Genomic DNA, 22,449 nt, shown 5'->3' with positions numbered 1-22,449 from the left:
GTCGTACCTTTATATTTTAACAGGTGTTTAAACATCTTTCTTTCACAAATGATTTATTGTAACTGTTACCAGCGATTTAGGAAATGTGATTTTGAAGTTAACGCCTCATTGAAAAAGATAAAAAAAATTGATAAACGCCGAGGAGTTTTATAATCGGATAAATAACGGCCAGAAAAGAGAAGACCCTGGGAACGAAGACTTATTTTTACTTATTGCCATAGTAACACATTCTAAATATTTCTTTGTGAGTGGACACTTGTTCAGGAGACCAATATAGTGGTGGTTTACCATTCACCACAAATTCCCGGAAATTCCTGTTGGGATGTAAATGGTAAACGTTTTTTTGGTTTGTCCCACTGGAAAATTCCCGGCATAAACGGAAATTTTGAAAAGGTAGTCCAGTTTTCCCGGTACTTGGAACGTTCCCAATGGAAATTCGTTTACCATTTGCAAGTTTCTTGAGTTTCGTACTTGTTTCATATTGTAACTAGAATCCAGTGTAGCGCGGCGCGACAATACGGTAATTTTAGGCAAATGGTAAACAACACGTACCGTCCTTACCGAACGAAAATTCCCAACCGAAATTTCCAGAATTTTGTTATAAATGACAGCCAGTATTCCAATTTACGATAATTTAAATTTTTTCAAGAGACTGGCAAGGTTGTCCACACAACTCTTCGTGTTCGTTGCTTTTCTTGCTCGGAAATTAAAAAGTTTATAACCTGGAACCCAGAAACTGCGAATGTCTTTGCGAGCCACACTACTCTGGATCCTTTCTAAAATGCCCTTGATTCTTTCTCCTAGTTGATCTTTCGTCCAATATGAATCTTCCGGAAATTGAGTCCATTCGTGTAAGAACATTGTTTTTAATACGTACGAATGAAACACCCATGTTATGCTGAAAGATCCCTCGTCGGGCTGTTCAAGGAGAAGTAAGGAATCTTCATTCTCCTTCCGCAATACCTTGAGAACCTTAAGCGTCGCCTTGTGAACGAGGTTCGGACTCTTAAAGATGTGTTTGAGTATAACTCCTTCCGGTATTGAAAAAGATAAACGCCAACATGGCCGATGCTTCCCAGACTCTCCAATGGTAGAAGCCACAAGATGATAACCCTCTGCGACAGCCTTTCTGAATGCTTCATAGCCAGGGTGCCCCCTGTTCACTCGTGTCGATATGTCTGATGCGTCGGGCCATCCTGACATTTTGATGCACAAAGTTAAATCGACGGCTATTTCAAAGTTCGAGTACTCCTTGCCATGCCATGTAACCTTGATCGTTATCGGGATTTTTCTGAGCTGAATATCGACGTATTCATCTAACTCATCCCTGGAAGACCGCTTTCGCTTATCTATGGCTTCCTCGATGAGTTGTTTGAATCTTTTCAAGAGAACATCGGGTTTGAGATTTCCGCGCTTGGAAATGTAGCTTTTCCACCGATTGCGATAAACTGCGTTGGACACCTGAACATCTACGTAGCCGGGATCGGGGACCGGTCTCATGGGAATATCCTTCGTAACACAAACACCAGGAGAGGAAAGCTGCTCTAAACAAATCATAAAATCGAATTCATCGGGTCCTTCGACTTTAAGATCTTCATAAAAACTTCCGCTGGGGATTACAAAGTTTTTAAAAAGTGGATCCTTGCGGCCTATATAGACAGAGATTTCGTCAACTAAACTTCTAATTCTTTTCTCGATTTTCTTTACCTCTTTGTGCTCTCTATCAAACTCCGCTTTTTTGTAAAGGCGTTGTAATTCATCGTCCCCGAAGTTGCGCTTCATTTTGAGTCACGTACAAAACGTAAGGTAACGATCGCTTCCGGGTATATATTGTTGAGCCGGCAGTCAATTTTACAAGCAGCCGTTGCAAATAGCCAGAAGCTTCTTGAAGTAACAGTCATTTGGCCATGACACAAGCACCCAGCCGCCGTCGTTATGGCTTGATCAATAGATTGAGCAATAGCACAGGGTCCAGAGGAGTTTCGTGTAAATAAATGAATTACTTATTTAAAGTTTCACCTTAAAAAATGTCTATACTTGTCGCTTAGAACGATTAATAAACCCAATGGGATCTTTATAAATCTACTGTAAACGATTTCTTCGCTTCTCAGTCTCTTGGTTTGCGGTATATAGAATGTGTAACGAAACTGTAACGAGATTACAATAACCCATTTTTTCAGAGGTTTTCGACGGGTTTTGATGTTTTAACGACAAACACATCTCCTCTGGACCCTGTGTCAATAGAGAGCTTTCAGTCTTCGTACCCAGGCCAGTTTACGCTATCCAAGTGACCAGAGGCGGCTTGAAACCGAGCGCGAAATTTCCCCGACAAGCTTGACAGGAGACGTCACGCACATCCCGAAATCGCCGAGGACGATTGGTAACGAGGTTAGAGAGCTTTAGATTCTCAGACGAGGATGACTGCAAGAACAAGACTTTCCCAATTCTAAGTAGTGCGTGCGCGCACGAGCACGAACCAACGTCATTTTGGGGGGAAAACGTAATAGCCATCGTCTTTTTACTACGAGTTTTAGCGAGAATGTCGTAGTGGCAAAAACAAATTATCAAATGTTTAAAACGAATTTTATCATTTAGCGATCGGGAGAGGGCTTTACATCCTTCGACGGAATTTAGCGTGCTAACTTTTGTGGTGAAAAAATTACAATGAAGCTTCCCGAGTTGTCTATTTTTAGAGAATAGGCGAGCAACGTAAAATAAATGTTGTCCTCGTCTTCGAATCCAAAGCTCTCTACTTTTACACGTACCTTTTGGCCTACCTATGCCAGGCATTTGTCAGGCATGCGTCATTAATTCCTCAATAATAATGTAGAAAAGGTTTCATTTAGTTGGACGAGCAGTTTAATACCTTAAAACCATAGGGCCGGTTATTTAAACAAGGTCTAACTTAGACCGCGGTTTAGGACATCTTTGGACGAATAGATCTCTTCCTTAGTAAGGCATTTTAAGAGGGTGCGAATAGGGTTTACAGTTAATTGATAATTGGCAAAAAAATTAGCAGTTAACGGATAGTTGGCCAAAAAAATAGTAGTTACCGGTAACTGAGAATTAGCTAAAACATTAGTAGTTAACTGATAATTGGGTACCCCCATTGGAACCCCTTGTATAGTTGCTGAACAATTTCAATTTACTCGTTGTCTATGCTAAAGTTCATGTCAAGCGATTTCCTTGGGCGTTTTTGAAATATCATTATTTTTGTTTTCGTCGGATTAATTTATAACATCCATGTTTCGCAATAAGAATGAAGCGTGTTAAAACAGTTTTGCAATCAAGTAGTAGTAGTGGTAGTAGTAGTGGTGGTGATGGTGGTGGTGGTGGTGGTGGTAGTAGTAGTAGTAGTAGTAGTTTTGAGTAGTAGGCCTATCAGAGACAAAATCAATATGCTAAGAATCTTTGCACGCAACACATTAAAGTAAACTTTCTCTATCTAGTCTATGTCTAGTTTGATTAATTTGACTGAGACACCTCTTCCTGACTTTCTTCATCAAAATGCGCAAATGGAACGATGCGTTGATGACGAGTCACCTTTCTGCAGTAGGTCTTGGACGTCTCTACGTAACCAAATGGATCTTTTGTGAATTCGCCAAATAAACTTTGGTTCACATATTTGGCAGGTGCCTCCTGTTGGATGATTTTAATAAACTCTTGCCAAGCTCTTCTAGTTCCTCTAAGCGATCTTGGATAACTGCAATGTAGTGAGTTCTCAATGGTCACTGGAAAAAACAGGAGCACTTGTCCACGAAATTTCAGCTCCACTGCTGAACAGACATATTTGTCGGTAAGCCACCAGGTCAGTCTTTCGTGTGTGGTATCAAGTGGGAAAATGTGGCGAGCGGCGCGCGCGTGAAAAGCGTTAAACACAGGGTCATAGAAGATCGTTGGATTGGCCAGAGAGGTGGTGTTGGTAATTCCACAGTTGGTTTTCATCTTGTTTCGAACGTTCTGCCCTTCTTTTCGCAGCTCATAGTCAACAACATCAACTGCTGGTTCATAATCCAAAAGCCATTCTTGGAAAATTCGAATTGGCGAAAAATGTTTCATATCCGGGGTAGCAGCACTGTTAAACTTAAGAGACACATCGTCGTCAGTGAATATGAAGTATGTATAGCCTGGCCTTCTGTTCATTGCAAGAAAAAACAGCTTATTTCGCCCCGAGCCCAAAGTAGTTGTATTGTCAAATAAATACGTTACATGGGGCGGTTTCTCCTTCAGACATTTTCTCTTATAGCTCAACACTATCACATCGCATCGACATGTCATATCAGTGGACAGCTTCAGATGATAAAGCAGCATCGGTGGGAGACACTGATCTGTCTGCGTAAGAAAAACAAATGTTCGAGAAACAATTTCTTTTTCCGTCCAATTCGTGTCAGTCCGATACTGAAGCAGACGTGTTAGATCGTGTAGATCGAAGAGATTAGTTCTCATTCTGAAGCAGGAAATAATACATGTCACAACTATGAATATAAAAGCTAAGAAGTGGCGAAAACGTTTTTCCATACTTAACATAGCGGGCGTGCGGTGCAATAGTGTGAAAGTTAAGTTTAGACAAGGCTGAGGTGATGCTGACATTTAAAACGTTTCGATAGGATTCTGCTAACCCGACGGGCAAGAATTTTACCTCTGTTAAGAACCCCTTAGATCTATTCACTGAAAATAAAGCGTTGCTGAATTTTCCATTGTCTCCTTCAGACATTTTCTCTTATAGCTCAACACTATCACATCGCATCGACATTTTTCATCCAACTGAATCCATGTGTTGGAAGTGATTGTGACATTGCCCATCCATAAAGATTATTTGCATCAAGATATTGGATATAAGTAGACTCCTTATCAGGATTATAATCTTTCATATATTTGTTATTTGCTTCTGCATATCTCTTTGATATGTGAGATATTCCACCTCTTATCCCTCGCTCAAACATCATCAACATATCATAATCATGTAATAGTTGTAATTCTTGACCTGTTTCTTTGAGACATGCATCCCAAGCCAGACCAGGAGTGGTGTAATAATGTGCTGGATCCAGATTGTAATGATGAAGACAAGTTTTTCTAAAGTTTTCAAATACATCTGATAAAATTAGGACATCAGACTTTAGATAAAGATTATGATAATCTCTTATTGTTTTACATTTGAAAGTATTCCAAATATTTATAGCATGTTGGTAATCATCATCAGTTATTTCTTCATCATTTAGTTTTGAATAGAACTCTTCTTTTGCTGGTAATTGTGTTTCTGATAGTTTTTCGAGTGATGAAACATAGTCATATGGATAAACTCCCTTACGAGTTAATAGATCTACATTTTCCTTAAATATTTCTTTTGTATTATGGAAATCATCTGGTTGTAAATTACCCACTAGATTAGCAAGACTTGTTTGAAGAAACTTGAATGAATCTATAAATCGTATTTCGAAATATAATGGAATAGTCTCTCCATTGCGTCTCGATTTATACTCATCAACCTTAATCTTTTTGGAAAAGGAAATATACTTTTCTTCCGTAGATGGAATACAGTTTAACTCACCTGGTAAACAAGCAAGTTGTTTTATAAATAAATGTGCATCATATCCTTGAAGATTGTGAAATATAACTGGAAGAATCATTGGTTTTCGACACTGGAGATTGCAACTGTTATGAGCAGCCCTACGGTACTGGCCAGTAAAATGACAATGATCTCTAACTTTGTCAGACAGTAATTCTTTCTTACAAATATGACATGTTTCCGCTTTATCAAAGGATATTTGTCCTTGTCTTGTTAGACGAAGAGGTATTGGTCGACGATAAAAATCATTATATATCTTATTAGTTACTTTTGCAATTTTAGAAACAAATATCTCAGCGACATTATAATTGGTTTAAATGTTATATTAGGATCTATTCCTTTAATGTAAAAACAAAATCCTGATGGTTCATGCTTTTGGTAATTGTAAGTATATGATTCTTTTGGGTTAGGACTACAAGTATTCATTGGTTTGGTAAAACATTCAAAATCTGCATAAACTACAAAAGGAATTGGCAACTGTTTGTGGTAATTTTTAAAACCCAACATCGTTTTTTCTTTTGGCATTTTTACAGAAACTGTTTCATTATTTGAACAATATAAGATATGTTTTTGTAATAATTCATACTTAGTAAAATGAGTAAAACATTTTTTACAAATATAAAATGAACCATTCTTACTTGCAGTTTTTTGCGTCTTAATCAAACGAGTAAAGTCTTTAATTAGTGAATAATGTGAAACACCATCTTCTTCATACAAAAATAAATCAATAGTATTTAAACAATCTCTCTCTGCCATTCTCAAAGGATAAAACTTTTTACTTTCATTAACTGAAAAAACATTGATTCCTGGAATAGATGGATTAAGTTTTTCAAATTTGGAAATATCTTTTAATTTCATAGGAAAATCAATTCCCTTGGTGTTAAGTGAAAACTCATACTTTTTTAAATCTGCTAGTCTTTCTTCATGTATTTCTTTTGGTTGAAGATATCTCAGTACACACCAAATAAAACATTTCTCATCTTTGTTTTGAATATTAACAATTGCTTTTTTATTTGATATCCAATCTGGAAGAGGAATGTAAGATGATCCCTTCGCTGGATTAAACTCAACAATATGAATTTCAAGTTGAACCACTTCTTTAAAATACCATCCACTTCCATTTTTTTGAAATATCTCTAAATCTTCAATAATTTTTTTAACACACTTATCAATTAATTTCTCTACATCTGTTGATTCAAGATTAATATTTGTTCCTGAATTAAAGTATGCTTTATCTTCATTTAATCCAACAACTCCCTTATCTTTACTAATTATTTGTTGTTCCATTAAACAAACCAAAACCATACTAAATTTAATATTTCGATGATATGTAAAAAAATCTTCTAAAGTTTTATAAACTTTATTAAAATATTCAACTGGAGTAAGACCAGGATCTCCTTTAAATATATACTTAACAGCAAAGTTTTCAAAAGCTGATTTTTCTTTTACAAGTCCTTGATGATATTCCTTAATAGCTCTCTCAAGAGCTTCACGAAAATAAGGAGGAGTATCTGCGGGGAATTCTTTATTTTCTATACATTCCTGAAAATACTCATCAAATGATTTTATCTTTTTAATTTTAGAAGGACTCACCGTTTTGGTTGGGGGGTATCTTTTTGGTTTTGGATTTCTTTTTCCTTTCTTTTTTTATATCTATACCTTGTTTTACTTTCTCATTAAGTTTATCTACTTTTCTAATATCACGAATTATTTTTTCTTTTTCACTTAATTCTTTATAATTATCCTTAAGTCCTTGTTTCTTCTGGTTTAATATATATCTTAATTGATCCAAAGATAAACTCTTATACTCTTTATCGCTTATAAAGGGTTGAGAACCCTGAAAACCATCAACTGATTGGTTAGACATGACGTCTTATAATCTTATTATTAGATTATAAGACTTTAAGCTAAAATTAATCACTATCACTATCACTATCACTATCACTACCAAAAATATTATTAATCTCATCACTATCAACCCCATCATCACTATCACTATCCAAATAATTAAGACTATTTTTAAAATCACTAAAAGTCATTTCTTCTATTTTTATTTTATCTTTAAATTTACTAAAACTTTCAAAAAACTCTTTTAATCCTGAATTATCATTTTCATACTTTTCCTGATCAAACTTATAACTATCTGGATCGTAAAATAATTCCGTATAATCATCTAATTGTAATTCTAAAGACTCAATATATTTAACATCACTCTCTTTAAAATATAAATCACTAATATCATTAAGATATTCTAATTCTTGAGCTTTTAAAAATTTATTAAAGTATAACTTAAGTTTATTAGCTTGTGGACTTTTAAATATTTCTCCTTCTTCATCTAATATTTTTACAAATTTTTCACATGTCTTATTAATCCCTGTTATAAAAAGGTATTCATTTTTATAATCCCTTGCATATTCTGGGATTTTATTAGTTTTTTTAATGCAATTTTGGAAATTCGAAGTTTGACCCAGGATACCCATTTTACTAACTACTAGCAAACGTAAAATAAATGTTGTCCTCGTCTTCGAATCCAAAGCTCTCTACTTTTAGACGTACCTTTTGGCCTACCTATGCCAGGCATTTGTCAGGTATGCGTCATTAATTCCTCAATAATAATGTAGAAAAGGCTTCATTTAGTTGGACGAGCAGTTTAATACCTTAAAACCATAGGGCCGGTTATTTAAACAAGGTCTAACTTAGACCGCGGTTTAGGACATCTTTGGACGTATAGATCTCTTCCTTAGTAAGGCATTTTAAGAGGGTGCGAATAGGGTTTACAGTTAATTGATAATTGGCAAAAAAATTAGCAGTTAACGGATAGTTGGCCAAAAAAATAGTAGTTACCGGTAACTGAGAATTAGCTAAAACATTAGTAGTTAACTGATAATTGGGTACCCCCATTGGAACCCCTTGTATAGTTGCTGAACAATTTCAATTTACTCGTTGTCTATGCTAAAGTTCATGTCAAGCGATTTCCTTGGGTGTTTTTGAAATATCATTATTTTTGTTTTCTTCGGATTAATTTATAACATCCATGTTTCGCAATAAGAATGAAGCGTGTTTAAACAGTTTTGCAATCAAGTAGTAGTAGTGGTAGTAGTAGTGGTGGTGATGGTGGTGGTGGTGGTGGTGGTGGTGGTGGTAGTAGTAGTAGTAGTAGTAGTAGTAGTAGTAGTAGTTTTGAGTAGTAGGCCTATCAGAGACAAAATCAATATGCTAAGAATCTTTGCACGCAACACATTAAAGTAAACTGTCTCTATCTAGTCTATGTCTAGTTTGATTAATTTGACTGAGACACCTCTTCCTGACTTTCTTCATCAAAATGCGCAAATGGAACGATGCGTTGATGACGAGTCACCTTTCTGCAGTAGGTCTTGGAGGTCTTTACGTAACCAAATGGATCTTTTGTGAATTCGCCAAATAAACTTTGGTTCACATATTTGGCAGGTGCCTCCTGTTGGATGATTTTAATAAACTCTTGCCAAGCTCTTCTAGTTCCTCTAAGCGATCTTGGATAACTGCGATGTAGTGAGTTCTCAATGGTCACTGGAAAAAACAGGAGCGCTTGTCCACGAAATTTCAGCTCCACTGCTGAACAGACATATTTGTCGGTAAGCCACCAGGTCAGTCTTTCGTGTATGGTATCAAGTGGGAAAATGTGGCGAGCGGCGCGCGCGTGAAAAGCGTTAAACACAGGGTCATAGAAGATCGTTGGATTGGCCAGAGAGGTGGTGTTGGTAATTCCACAGTTGGTTTTCATCTTGTTTCGAACGTTCTGCCCTTCTTTTCGCAGCTCATAGTCAACAACACCAACTGCTGGTTCATAATCCAAAAGCCATTCTTGGAAAATTCGAATTGGCGAAAAATGTTTCATATACGGGGTAGCAGCACTGTTAAACTTAAGAGACACATCGTCGTCAGTGAATATGAAGTATGTATAGCCTGGCCTTCTGTTCATTGCAAGAAAAAACAGCTTATTTCGCCCCGAGCCCCAAGTAGTTGTATTGTCAAATAAATACGTTACATGGGGCGGTTTCTCCTTCAGACATTTTCTCTTATAGCTCAACACTATCACATCGCATCGACATGTCATATCAGTGGACAGCTTCAGATGATAAAGCAGCATCGGTGGGAGACACTGTTCTGTCTGCGTAAGAAAAACAAATGTTCGAGAAACAATTTCTTTTTCCGTCCAATTCGTGTCAGTCCGATACTGAAGCAGACGTGTTGGATCGTGTAGATCGAAGAGATTAGTTCTCATTCTGAAGCAGGCAATAATACATGTCACAACTATGAATATAAAAGCTAAGAAGTGGCGAAAACGTTTTTTCATACTTAACATGGCGGGCGTGCGGTGCAATAGTGTGAAGGTTAAGTTTAGACAAGGCTGAGGTGATACTGACATTTAAAACGTTTCCATAGGATTCTGCTAACCGGACGGGCAAGAATTTTACCTCTGTTAAGAACCCCTTAGATCTATTCACTGAAAATAAAGCGTTGCTGAATTTTCCATTGTCTCCTTCAGACATTTTCTCTTATAGCTCAACACTATCACATCGCATCGACATGTCATATCAGTGGACAGCTTCAGATGATAAAACAGCATCGGTGGGAGACACTGTTCTGTCTGCGTAAGAAAAACAAATGTTCGAGAAACAATTTCTTTTTCCGTCCAATTCGTGACAGTCCGATACTCATGCAGACGTGTTAGATCGTGTAGATCGAAGAGATTAGTTCTCATTCTGAAGCAGGCAATAATACATGTCACAACTATGAATATAACAGCTAAGAAGTGGCGAAAACGTTTTTTCATACTTAACATGGCGGGCGTGCGGTGCAATAGTGTGAAAGTTAAGTTTAGACAAGGCTGAGGTGATACTGACATTTAAAACGTTTCCATAGGATTCTGCTAACCGGACGGGCAAGAATTTTACCTCTGTTAAGAACCCCTTAGATCTATTCACTGAAAATAAAGCGTTGCTGAATTTTCCATTGTCTCCTTCAGACATTTTCTCTTATAGCTCAACACTATCACATCGCATCGACATGTCATATCAGTGGACAGCTTCAGATGATAAAACAGCATCGGTGGGAGACACTGTTCTGTCTGCGTAAGAAAAACAAATGTTCGAGAAACAATTTCTTTTTCCGTCCAATTCGTGTCAGTCCGATACTCATGCAGACGTGTTAGATCGTGTAGATCGAAGAGATTAGTTCTCATTCTGAAGCAGGAAATAATACATGTCACAACTATGAATATAACAGCTAAGAAGTGGCGAAAACGTTTTTTCGTACTTAACATGGCGGGCGTGCGGTGCAATAGTGTGAAAGTTAAGTTTAGACAAGGCTGAGGTGATACTGACATTTAAAACGTTTCCATAGGATTCTGCTAACCGGACGGGCAAGAATTTTACCTCTGTTAAGAACCCCTTAGATCTATTCACTGAAAATAAAGCGTTGCTGAATTTTCCATTGTCTCCTTCAGACATTTTCTCTTATAGCTCAACACTATCACATCGCATCGACATGTCATATCAGTGGACAGCTTCAGATGATAAAACAGCATCGGTGGGAGACACTGTTCTGTCTGCGTAAGAAAAACAAATGTTCGAGAAACAATTTCTTTTTCCGTCCAATTCGTGTCAGTCCGATACTCATGCAGACGTGTTAGATCGTGTAGATCGAAGAGATTAGTTCTCATTCTGAAGCAGGCAATAATACATGTCACAACTATGAATATAACAGCTAAGAAGTGGCGAAAACGTTTTTCCATACTTAACATGGCGGGCGTGCGGTGCAATAGAGTGAAAGTTAAGTTTAGACAAAGCAGAGGTGATACTGACATTTAAAACGTTTCCATAGGATTCTGCTAACCCGACGGGCAAGAATTTTACCTCTGTTAAGAACGCCTTAGATCTATTCACTGAAAATAAAGCGTTGCTGAATTTTCCATTGTCTCCTTCAGACATTTTCTCTTATAGCTCAACATTATCACATCGCATCGACATTTTTCATCCAACTGAATCCATGTGTTGGAAGTGATTGTGACATTGCCCATCCGTAAAGATTATTTGCATCAATACTTAACATGGCGGGCGTGCGGTGCAATAGAGTGAAAGTTAAGTTTAGACAAAGCAGAGGGGATACTGACATTTAAAACGTTTCCATAGGATTCTGCTAACCCGACGGGCAAGAATTTTACCTCTGTTAAGAACCCCTTAGATCTATTCACTGAAAATAAAGCGTTGCTGAATTTTCCATTGTCTCCTTCAGACATTTTCTCTTATAGCTCAACACTATCACATCGCATCGACATTTTTCATCCAACTGAATCCATGTGTTGGAAGTGATTGTGACATTGCCCATCCGTAAAGATTATTTGCATCAAGATATTGGATATAAGTAGACTCCTTATCAGGATTATAATCTTTCATATATTTGTTATTTGCTTCTGCATATCTCTTTGATATGTGAGATATTCCACCTCTTATCCCTCGCTCAAACATCATCAACATATCATAATCATGTAATAGTTGTAATTCTTGACCTGTTTCTTTGAGACATGCATCCCAAGCCAGACCAGGAGATGTGTAATAATGTGCTGGATCCAGATTGTAATGATGAAGACAAGTTTTTCTAAAGTTTTCAAATACATCTGATAAAATTAGGACATCAGACTTTAGATAAAGATTATGATAATCTCTTATTGTTTTACATTTGAAAGTATTCCAAATATTTATAGCATGTTGGTAATCATCATCAGTTATTTCTTCATCATTTAGTTTTGAATAGAACTCTTCTTTTGCTGGTAATTGTGTTTCTGATAGTTTTTCGAGTGATGAAACATAGTCATATGGATAAACTCCCTTACGAGTTAATAGATCTACATTTTCCTTAAATATTTCTTTTGTATTATGGAAATCATCTGGTTGTAAATTACCCACTAGATTAGCAAGACTTGTTTGAAGAAACTTGAATGAATCTATAAATCGTATTTCGAAATATAATGGAATAGTCTCTCCATTGCGTCTCGATTTATACTCATCAACCTTAATCTTTTTGGAAAAGGAAATATACTTTTCTTCCGTAGATGGAATACAGTTTAACTCACCTGGTAAACAAGCAAGTTGTTTTATAAATAAATGTGCATCATATCCTTGAAGATTGTGAAATATAACTGGAAGAATCATTGGTTTTCGACACTGGAGATTGCAACTGTTATGAGCAGCCCTACGGTACTGGCCAGTAAAATGACAATGATCTCTAACTTTGTCAGACAGTAATTCTTTCTTACAAATATGACATGTTTCCGCTTTATCAAAGGATATTTGTTCTTGTCTTGTTAGACGAAGAGGTATTGGTCGACGATAAAAATCATTATATATCTTATTAGTTACTTTTGCAATTTTAGAAACAAATATCTCAGCGACGTTATAATTGGTTTAAATGTTATATTAGGATCTATTCCTTTAATGTAAAAACAAAATCCTGATGGTTCATGCTTTTGGTAATTGTAAGTATATGATTCTTTTGGGTTAGGACTACAAGTATTCATTGGTTTGGTAAAACATTCAAAATCTGCATAAACTACAAAAGGAATTGGCAACTGTTTGTGGTAATTTTTAAAACCCAACATCGTTTTTTCTTTTGGCATTTTTACAGAAACTGTTTCATTATTTGAACAATATAAGATATGTTTTTGTAATAATTCATACTTAGTAAAATGAGTAAAACATTTTTTACAAATATAAAATGAACCATTCTTACTTGCAGTTTTTTGCGTCTTAATCAAACGAGTAAAGTCTTTAATTAGTGAATAATGTGAAACACCATCTTCTTCATACAAAAATAAATCAATAGTATTTAAACAATCTCTCTCTGCCATTCTCAAAGGATAAAACTTTTTACTTTCATTAACTGAAAAAACATTGATTCCTGGAATAGATGGATTAAGTTTTTCAAATTTGGAAATATCTTTTAATTTCATAGGAAAATCAATTCCCTTGGTGTTAAGTGAAAACTCATACTTTTTTAAATCTGCTAGTCTTTCTTCATGTATTTCTTTTGGTTGAAGATATCTCAGTACACACCAAATAAAACATTTCTCATCTTTGTTTTGAATATTAACAATTGCTTTTTTATTTGATATCCAATCTGGAAGAGGAATGTAAGATGATCCCTTCGCTGGATTAAACTCAACAATATGAATTTCAAGTTGAACCACTTCTTTAAAATACCATCCACTTCCATTTTTTTGAAATATCTCTAAATCTTCAATAATTTTTTTAACACACTTATCAATTAATTTCTCTACATCTGTTGATTCAAGATTAATATTTGTTCCTGAATTAAAGTATGCTTTATCTTCATTTAATCCAACAACTCCCTTATCTTTACTAATTATTTGTTGTTCCATTAAACAAACCAAAACCATACTAAATTTAATATTTCGATGATATGTAAACAAATCTTCTAAAGTTTTATAAACTTTATTAAAATATTCAACTGGAGTAAGACCAGGATCTCCTTTAAATATATACTTAACAGCAAAGTTTTCAAAAGCTGATTTTTCTTTTACAAGTCCTTGATGATATTCCTTAATAGCTCTCTCAAGAGCTTCACGAAAATAAGGAGGAGTATCTGCGGGGAATTCTTTATTTTCTATACATTCCTGAAAATACTCATCAAATGATTTTATCTTTTTAATTTTAGAAGGACTCACCGTTTTGGTTGGGGGGTATCTTTTTGGTTTTGGATTTCTTTTTCCTTTCTTTTTTTATATCTATACCTTGTTTTACTTTCTCATTAAGTTTATCTACTTTTCTAATATCACGAATTATTTTTTCTTTTTCACTTAATTCTTTATAATTATCCTTAAGTCCTTGTTTCTTCTGGTTTAATATATATCTTAATTGATCCAAAGATAAACTCTTATACTCTTTATCGCTTATAAAGGGTTGAGAACCCTGAAAACCATCAACTGATTGGTTAGACATGACGTCTTATAATCTTATTATTAGATTATAAGACTTTAAGCTAAAATTAATCACTATCACTATCACTATCACTATCACTACCAAAAATATTATTAATCTCATCACTATCAACCCCATCATCACTATCACTATCCAAATAATTAAGACTATTTTTAAAATCACTAAAAGTCATTTCTTCTATTTTTATTTTATCTTTAAATTTACTAAAACTTTCAAAAAACTCTTTTAATCCTGAATTATCATTTTCATACTTTTCCTGATCAAACTTATAACTATCTGGATCGTAAAATAATTCCGTATAATCATCTAATTGTAATTCTAAAGACTCAATATATTTAACATCACTCTCTTTAAAATATAAATCACTAATATCATTAAGATATTCTAATTCTTGAGCTTTTAAAAATTTATTAAAGTATAACTTAAGTTTATTAGCTTGTGGACTTTTAAATATTTCTCCTTCTTCATCTAATATTTTTACAAATTTTTCACATGTCTTATTAATCCCTGTTATAAAAAGGTATTCATTTTTATAATCCCTTGCATATTCTGGGATTTTATTAGTTTTTTTAATGCAATTTTGGAAATTCGAAGTTTGACCCAGGATACCCATTTTACTAACTACTAGCAAACGTAAAATAAATGTTGTCCTCGTCTTCGAATCCAAAGCTCTCTACTTTTAGACGTACCTTTTGGCCTACCTATGCCAGGCATTTGTCAGGTATGCGTCATTAATTCCTCAATAATAATGTAGAAAAGGCTTCATTTAGTTGGACGAGCAGTTTAATACCTTAAAACCATAGGGCCGGTTATTTAAACAAGGTCTAACTTAGACCGCGGTTTAGGACATCTTTGGACGTATAGATCTCTTCCTTAGTAAGGCATTTTAAGAGGGTGCGAATAGGGTTTACAGTTAATTGATAATTGGCAAAAAAATTAGCAGTTAACGGATAGTTGGCCAAAAAAATAGTAGTTACCGGTAACTGAGAATTAGCTAAAACATTAGTAGTTAACTGATAATTGGGTACCCCCATTGGAACCCCTTGTATAGTTGCTGAACAATTTCAATTTACTCGTTGTCTATGCTAAAGTTCATGTCAAGCGATTTCCTTGGGTGTTTTTGAAATATCATTATTTTTGTTTTCTTCGGATTAATTTATAACATCCATGTTTCGCAATAAGAATGAAGCGTGTTTAAACAGTTTTGCAATCAAGTAGTAGTAGTGGTAGTAGTAGTGGTGGTGATGGTGGTGGTGGTGGTGGTGGTGGTGGTGGTAGTAGTAGTAGTAGTAGTAGTAGTAGTAGTAGTAGTAGTAGTTTTGAGTAGTAGGCCTATCAGAGACAAAATCAATATGCTAAGAATCTTTGCACGCAACACATTAAAGTAAACTGTCTCTATCTAGTCTATGTCTAGTTTGATTAATTTGACTGAGACACCTCTTCCTGACTTTCTTCATCAAAATGCGCAAATGGAACGATGCGTTGATGACGAGTCACCTTTCTGCAGTAGGTCTTGGAGGTCTTTACGTAACCAAATGGATCTTTTGTGAATTCGCCAAATAAACTTTGGTTCACATATTTGGCAGGTGCCTCCTGTTGGATGATTTTAATAAACTCTTGCCAAGCTCTTCTAGTTCCTCTAAGCGATCTTGGATAACTGCGATGTAGTGAGTTCTCAATGGTCACTGGAAAAAACAGGAGCGCTTGTCCACGAAATTTCAGCTCCACTGCTGAACAGACATATTTGTCGGTAAGCCACCAGGTCAGTCTTTCGTGTATGGTATCAAGTGGGAAAATGTGGCGAGCGGCGCGCGCGTGAAAAGCGTTAAACACAGGGTCATAGAAGATCGTTGGATTGGCCAGAGAGGTGGTGTTGCTAATTCCACAGTTGGTTTTCATCTTGTTTCGAACGTTCTGCCCTTCTTTTCGCAGCTCATAGTCAACAACACCAACTGCTGGTTCATAATCCAAAAGCCATTCTTGGAAAATTCGAATTGGCGAAAAATGTTTCATATACGGGGTAGCAGCACTGTTAAACTTAAGAGACACATCGTCGTCAGTGAATATGAAGTATGTATAGCCTGGCCTTCTGTTCATTGCAAGAAAAAACAGCTTATTTCGCCCCGAGCCCCAAGTAGTTGTATTGTCAAATAAATACGTTACATGGGGCGGTTTCTCCTTCAGACATTTTCTCTTATAGCTCAACACTATCACATCGCATCGACATGTCATATCAGTGGACAGCTTCAGATGATAAAGCAGCATCGGTGGGAGACACTGTTCTGTCTGCGTAAGAAAAACAAATGTTCGAGAAACAATTTCTTTTTCCGTCCAATTCGTGTCAGTCCGATACTGAAGCAGACGTGTTGGATCGTGTAGATCGAAGAGATTAGTTCTCATTCTGAAGCAGGCAATAATACATGTCACAACTATGAATATAAAAGCTAAGAAGTGGCGAAAACGTTTTTTCATACTTAACATGGCGGGCGTGCGGTGCAATAGTGTGAAGGTTAAGTTTAGACAAGGCTGAGGTGATACTGACATTTAAAACGTTTCCATAGGATTCTGCTAACCGGACGGGCAAGAATTTTACCTCTGTTAAGAACCCCTTAGATCTATTCACTGAAAATAAAGCGTTGCTGAATTTTCCATTGTCTCCTTCAGACATTTTCTCTTATAGCTCAACACTATCACATCGCATCGACATGTCATATCAGTGGACAGCTTCAGATGATAAAACAGCATCGGTGGGAGACACTGTTCTGTCTGCGTAAGAAAAACAAATGTTCGAGAAACAATTTCTTTTTCCGTCCAATTCGTGACAGTCCGATACTCATGCAGACGTGTTAGATCGTGTAGATCGAAGAGATTAGTTCTCATTCTGAAGCAGGCAATAATACATGTCACAACTATGAATATAACAGCTAAGAAGTGGCGAAAACGTTTTTTCATACTTAACATGGCGGGCGTGCGGTGCAATAGTGTGAAAGTTAAGTTTAGACAAGGCTGAGGTGATACTGACATTTAAAACGTTTCCATAGGATTCTGCTAACCGGACGGGCAAGAATTTTACCTCTGTTAAGAACCCCTTAGATCTATTCACTGAAAATAAAGCGTTGCTGAATTTTCCATTGTCTCCTTCAGACATTTTCTCTTATAGCTCAACACTATCACATCGCATCGACATGTCATATCAGTGGACAGCTTCAGATGATAAAACAGCATCGGTGGGAGACACTGTTCTGTCTGCGTAAGAAAAACAAATGTTCGAGAAACAATTTCTTTTTCCGTCCAATTCGTGTCAGTCCGATACTCATGCAGACGTGTTAGATCGTGTAGATCGAAGAGATTAGTTCTCATTCTGAAGCAGGCAATAATACATGTCACAACTATGAATATAACAGCTAAGAAGTGGCGAAAACGTTTTTCCATACTTAACATGGCGGGCGTGCGGTGCAATAGAGTGAAAGTTAAGTTTAGACAAAGCAGAGGTGATACTGACATTTAAAACGTTTCCATAGGATTCTGCTAACCCGACGGGCAAGAATTTTACCTCTGTTAAGAACCCCTTAGATCTATTCACTGAAAATAAAGCGTTGCTGAATTTTCCATTGTCTCCTTCAGACATTTTCTCTTATAGCTCAACATTATCACATCGCATCGACATTTTTCATCCAACTGAATCCATGTGTTGGAAGTGATTGTGACATTGCCCATCCGTAAAGATTATTTGCATCAATACTTAACATGGCGGGCGTGCGGTGCAATAGAGTGAAAGTTAAGTTTAGACAAAGCAGAGGTGATACTGACATTTAAAACGTTTCCATAGGATTCTGCTAACCCGACGGGCAAGAATTTTACCTCTGTTAAGAACCCCTTAGATCTATTCACTGAAAATAAAGCGTTGCTGAATTTTCCATTGTCTCCTTCAGACATTTTCTCTTATAGCTCAACACTATCACATCGCATCGACATTTTTCATCCAACTGAATCCATGTGTTGGAAGTGATTGTGACATTGCCCATCCGTAAAGATTATTTGCATCAAGATATTGGATATAAGTAGACTCCTTATCAGGATTATAATCTTTCATATATTTGTTATTTGCTTCTGCATATCTCTTTGATATGTGAGATATTCCACCTCTTATCCCTCGCTCAAACATCATCAACATATCATAATCATGTAATAGTTGTAATTCTTGACCTGTTTCTTTGAGACATGCATCCCAAGCCAGACCAGGAGATGTGTAATAATGTGCTGGATCCAGATTGTAATGATGAAGACAAGTTTTTCTAAAGTTTTCAAATACATCTGATAAAATTAGGACATCAGACTTTAGATAAAGATTATGATAATCTCTTATTGTTTTACATTTGAAAGTATTCCAAATATTTATAGCATGTTGGTAATCATCATCAGTTATTTCTTCATCATTTAGTTTTGAATAGAACTCTTCTTTTGCTGGTAATTGTGTTTCTGATAGTTTTTCGAGTGATGAAACATAGTCATATGGATAAACTCCCTTACGAGTTAATAGATCTACATTTTCCTTAAATATTTCTTTTGTATTATGGAAATCATCTGGTTGTAAATTACCCACTAGATTAGCAAGACTTGTTTGAAGAAACTTGAATGAATCTATAAATCGTATTTCGAAATATAATGGAATAGTCTCTCCATTGCGTCTCGATTTATACTCATCAACCTTAATCTTTTTGGAAAAGGAAATATACTTTTCTTCCGTAGATGGAATACAGTTTAACTCACCTGGTAAACAAGCAAGTTGTTTTATAAATAAATGTGCATCATATCCTTGAAGATTGTGAAATATAACTGGAAGAATCATTGGTTTTCGACACTGGAGATTGCAACTGTTATGAGCAGCCCTACGGTACTGGCCAGTAAAATGACAATGATCTCTAACTTTGTCAGACAGTAATTCTTTCTTACAAATATGACATGTTTCCGCTTTATCAAAGGATATTTGTTCTTGTCTTGTTAGACGAAGAGGTATTGGTCGACGATAAAAATCATTATATATCTTATTAGTTACTTTTGCAATTTTAGAAACAAATATCTCAGCGACATTATCATCACTATTAGTTTTTGTGTAAATAATTGGTTTAAATGTTATATTAGGATCTATTCCTTTAATGTAAAAACAAAATCCTGATGGTTCATGCTTTTGGTAATTGTAAGTATATGATTCTTTTGGGTTAGGACTACAAGTATTCATTGGTTTGGTAAAACATTCAAAATCTGCATAAACTACAAAAGGAATTGGCAACTGTTTGTGGTAATTTTTAAAACCCAACATCGTTTTTTCTTTTGGCATTTTTACAGAAACTGTTTCATTATTTGAACAATATAAGATATGTTTTTGTAATAATTCATACTTAGTAAAATGAGTAAAACATTTTTTACAAATATAAAATGAACCATTCTTACTTGCAGTTTTTTGCGTCTTAATCAAACGAGTAAAGTCTTTAATTAGTGAATAATGTGAAACACCATCTTCTTCATACAAAAATAAATCAATAGTATTTAAACAATCTCTCTCTGCCATTCTCAAAGGATAAAACTTTTTACTTTCATTAACTGACAAAACATTGATTCCTGGAATAGATGGATTAAGTTTTTCAAATTTGGAAATATCTTTTAATTTCATAGGAAAATCAATTCCCTTGGTGTTAAGTGAAAACTCATACTTTTTTAAATCTGCTAGTCTTTCTTCATGTATTTCTTTTGGTTGAAGATATCTCAGTACACACCAAATAAAACATTTCTCATCTTTGTTTTGAATATTAACAATTGCTTTTTTATTTGATATCCAATCTGGAAGAGGAATGTAAGATGATCCCTTCGCTGGATTAAACTCAACAATATGAATTTCAAGTTGAACCACTTCTTTAAAATACCATCCACTTCCATTTTTTTGAAATATCTCTAAATCTTCAATAATTTTTTTAACACACTTATCAATTAATTTCTCTACATCTGTTGATTCAAGATTAATATTTGTTCCTGAATTAAAGTATGCTTTATCTTCTTTTAATCCAACAACTCCCTTATCTTTACTAATTATTTGTTGTTCCATTAAACAAACCAAAACCATACTAAATTTAATATTTCGATGATATGTAAAAAAATCTTCTAAAGTTTTATAAACTTTATTAAAATATTCAACTGGAGTAAGACCAGGATCTCCTTTAAATATATACTTAACAGCAAAGTTTTCAAAAGCTGATTTTTCTTTTACAAGTCCTTGATGATATTCCTTAATAGCTCTCTCAAGAGCTTCACGAAAATAAGGAGGAGTATCTGCGGGGAATTCTTTATTTTCTATACATTCCTGAAAATACTCATCGAATGATTTTATCTTTTTAATTTTAGAAGGACTCACCGTTTTGGTTGGGGGGTATCTTTTTGGTTTTGGATTTCTTTTTCCTTTCTTTTTTTATATCTATACCTTGTTTTACTTTCTCATTAAGTTTATCTACTTTTCTAATATCACGAATTATTTTTTCTTTTTCACTTAATTCTTTATAATTATCCTTAAGTCCTTGTTTCTTCTGGTTTAATATATATCTTAATTGATCCAAAGATAAACTCTTATACTCTTTATCGCTTATAAAGGGTTGAGAACCCTGAAAACCATCAACTGATTGGTTAGAGATGACGTCTTATTTAACAATTATTCGCCGAAGGCTCAGTTAATATTGTTGAATAATCCCCGAGACGAAGTCGAGGGGATTATTCAACAATATTAACTGAGCCTGAGGTGAATAATTGTTTTAGTATATTCACACGAAGTGATCTCAACAGAATCAGAAAGGAAACCATTAAAAAACCATTAGTTTGATTGACGGGTGAAAATTCATGCGTGAACACGAAGCCGTAAACAGTGGATTCGCAAAAGTTAGATCTTTACAGTATCTTCAAACATGGCAAATGATAGTTTTAATCCTTTTGTATCGAGTTTTGTAAGCTTTAGCATCAACGGTTTAAAAGAAAACGCCGAAAATTTAAATTACTACCCAATTCTGAGAAGAAAAGTATCTAGAGCTTTATTTGTTTCTCTCAACTCACCGTGAATGAGAAAGTTTTCTTCGTCGCTTCTTGCAAATGCTGTCAACAGCGGCTGCGATCAAGGTAAGCGTTGTTTATCTCCAAAGTTCTTTGCCTTGTTAACTTGCTGGCACGTACAATTTTCGAAAATATTTGCCTTCCTCTCTTCTCCATAAATTAACCTCTATTTATAGGCAAAATTGGTCTTGCGAGAAAATCCCGAAATCACAAAACAGTGACAAAGCGACCTCGTTTTCCTCTGTAGTGGTAAACATAGCTTCGAGCGTACAAAAAGTCAGCTAAAGTAAACCACTTCACTATAAATCACGCTGTTTAAACACCATGAAGTCTTTTCTTGCCTTCAAAGTCATCAGCACTTGGATATTCGTGTATTTTCAAACAGGTTTTACTTTGAAACTTTGGCAAAACACCCAGTTCACGACAGCGATTTTGCTCGGCTTTATATTCACCGCCTAGCGCGGTGAATATAACGTCATAGTCCGAGATAGCTAACCAATCAGATTGCTTGAATTACCAAGATCACTGAGTGTGTATATACTAAAATCTTATTATTAGATTATAAGACTTTAAGCTAAAATTAATCACTATCACTATCACTATCACTACCAAAAATATTATTAATCTCATCACTATCAACCCCATCATCACTATCACTATCCAAATAATTAAGACTATTTTTAAAATCACTAAAAGTCATTTCTTCTATTTTTATTTTATCTTTAAATTTACTAAAACTTTCAAAAAACTCTTTTAATCCTGAATTATCATTTTCATACTTTTCCTGATCAAACTTAT

The 22,449-nt window shown here is 35.2% G+C and overlaps 3 protein-coding genes across 3 annotated transcripts in view; all 3 read right to left on the bottom strand.

Annotated features, from left to right (window-relative positions):
* The window catches only part of LOC140929004 (cyclic GMP-AMP synthase-like receptor), a 2,379-nt gene extending 468 nt beyond the window's left edge, over window positions 1–1,911 (bottom strand). The window contains exon 1 of the mRNA XM_073378817.1: window positions 1–1,911. This exon is cut by the window's left edge and continues 468 nt beyond it. Within this exon, the coding sequence (XP_073234918.1) occupies window positions 625–1,782 (1,158 nt within the window). The 5' untranslated portion in view covers window positions 1,783–1,911 and the 3' untranslated portion in view covers window positions 1–624.
* A 6,935-nt stretch (window positions 1,912–8,846) lies between these two features.
* LOC140926405 (uncharacterized) lies at window positions 8,847–9,827 on the bottom strand. Its single transcript, XM_073376153.1, has one exon. It carries the CDS (start codon window positions 9,825–9,827, stop codon window positions 8,847–8,849), a length of 981 nt encoding a protein of 326 aa, XP_073232254.1.
* A 6,154-nt stretch (window positions 9,828–15,981) lies between these two features.
* On the bottom strand, window positions 15,982–16,962 carry LOC140926403 (uncharacterized). Its single transcript, XM_073376152.1, has one exon. The coding sequence runs from the start codon at window positions 16,960–16,962 to the stop codon at window positions 15,982–15,984; it is 981 nt and encodes a 326-aa protein (XP_073232253.1).
* Window positions 16,963–22,449: the final 5,487 nt, after the last annotated feature.

Source organism: Porites lutea, chromosome 2 (genome assembly GCF_958299795.1).
Source record: "Porites lutea chromosome 2, jaPorLute2.1, whole genome shotgun sequence".
NCBI classification, from domain to species: Eukaryota; Metazoa; Cnidaria; class Anthozoa; order Scleractinia; family Poritidae; genus Porites; species Porites lutea.
This window is presented reverse-complemented; position numbering and strand designations above follow the sequence as displayed.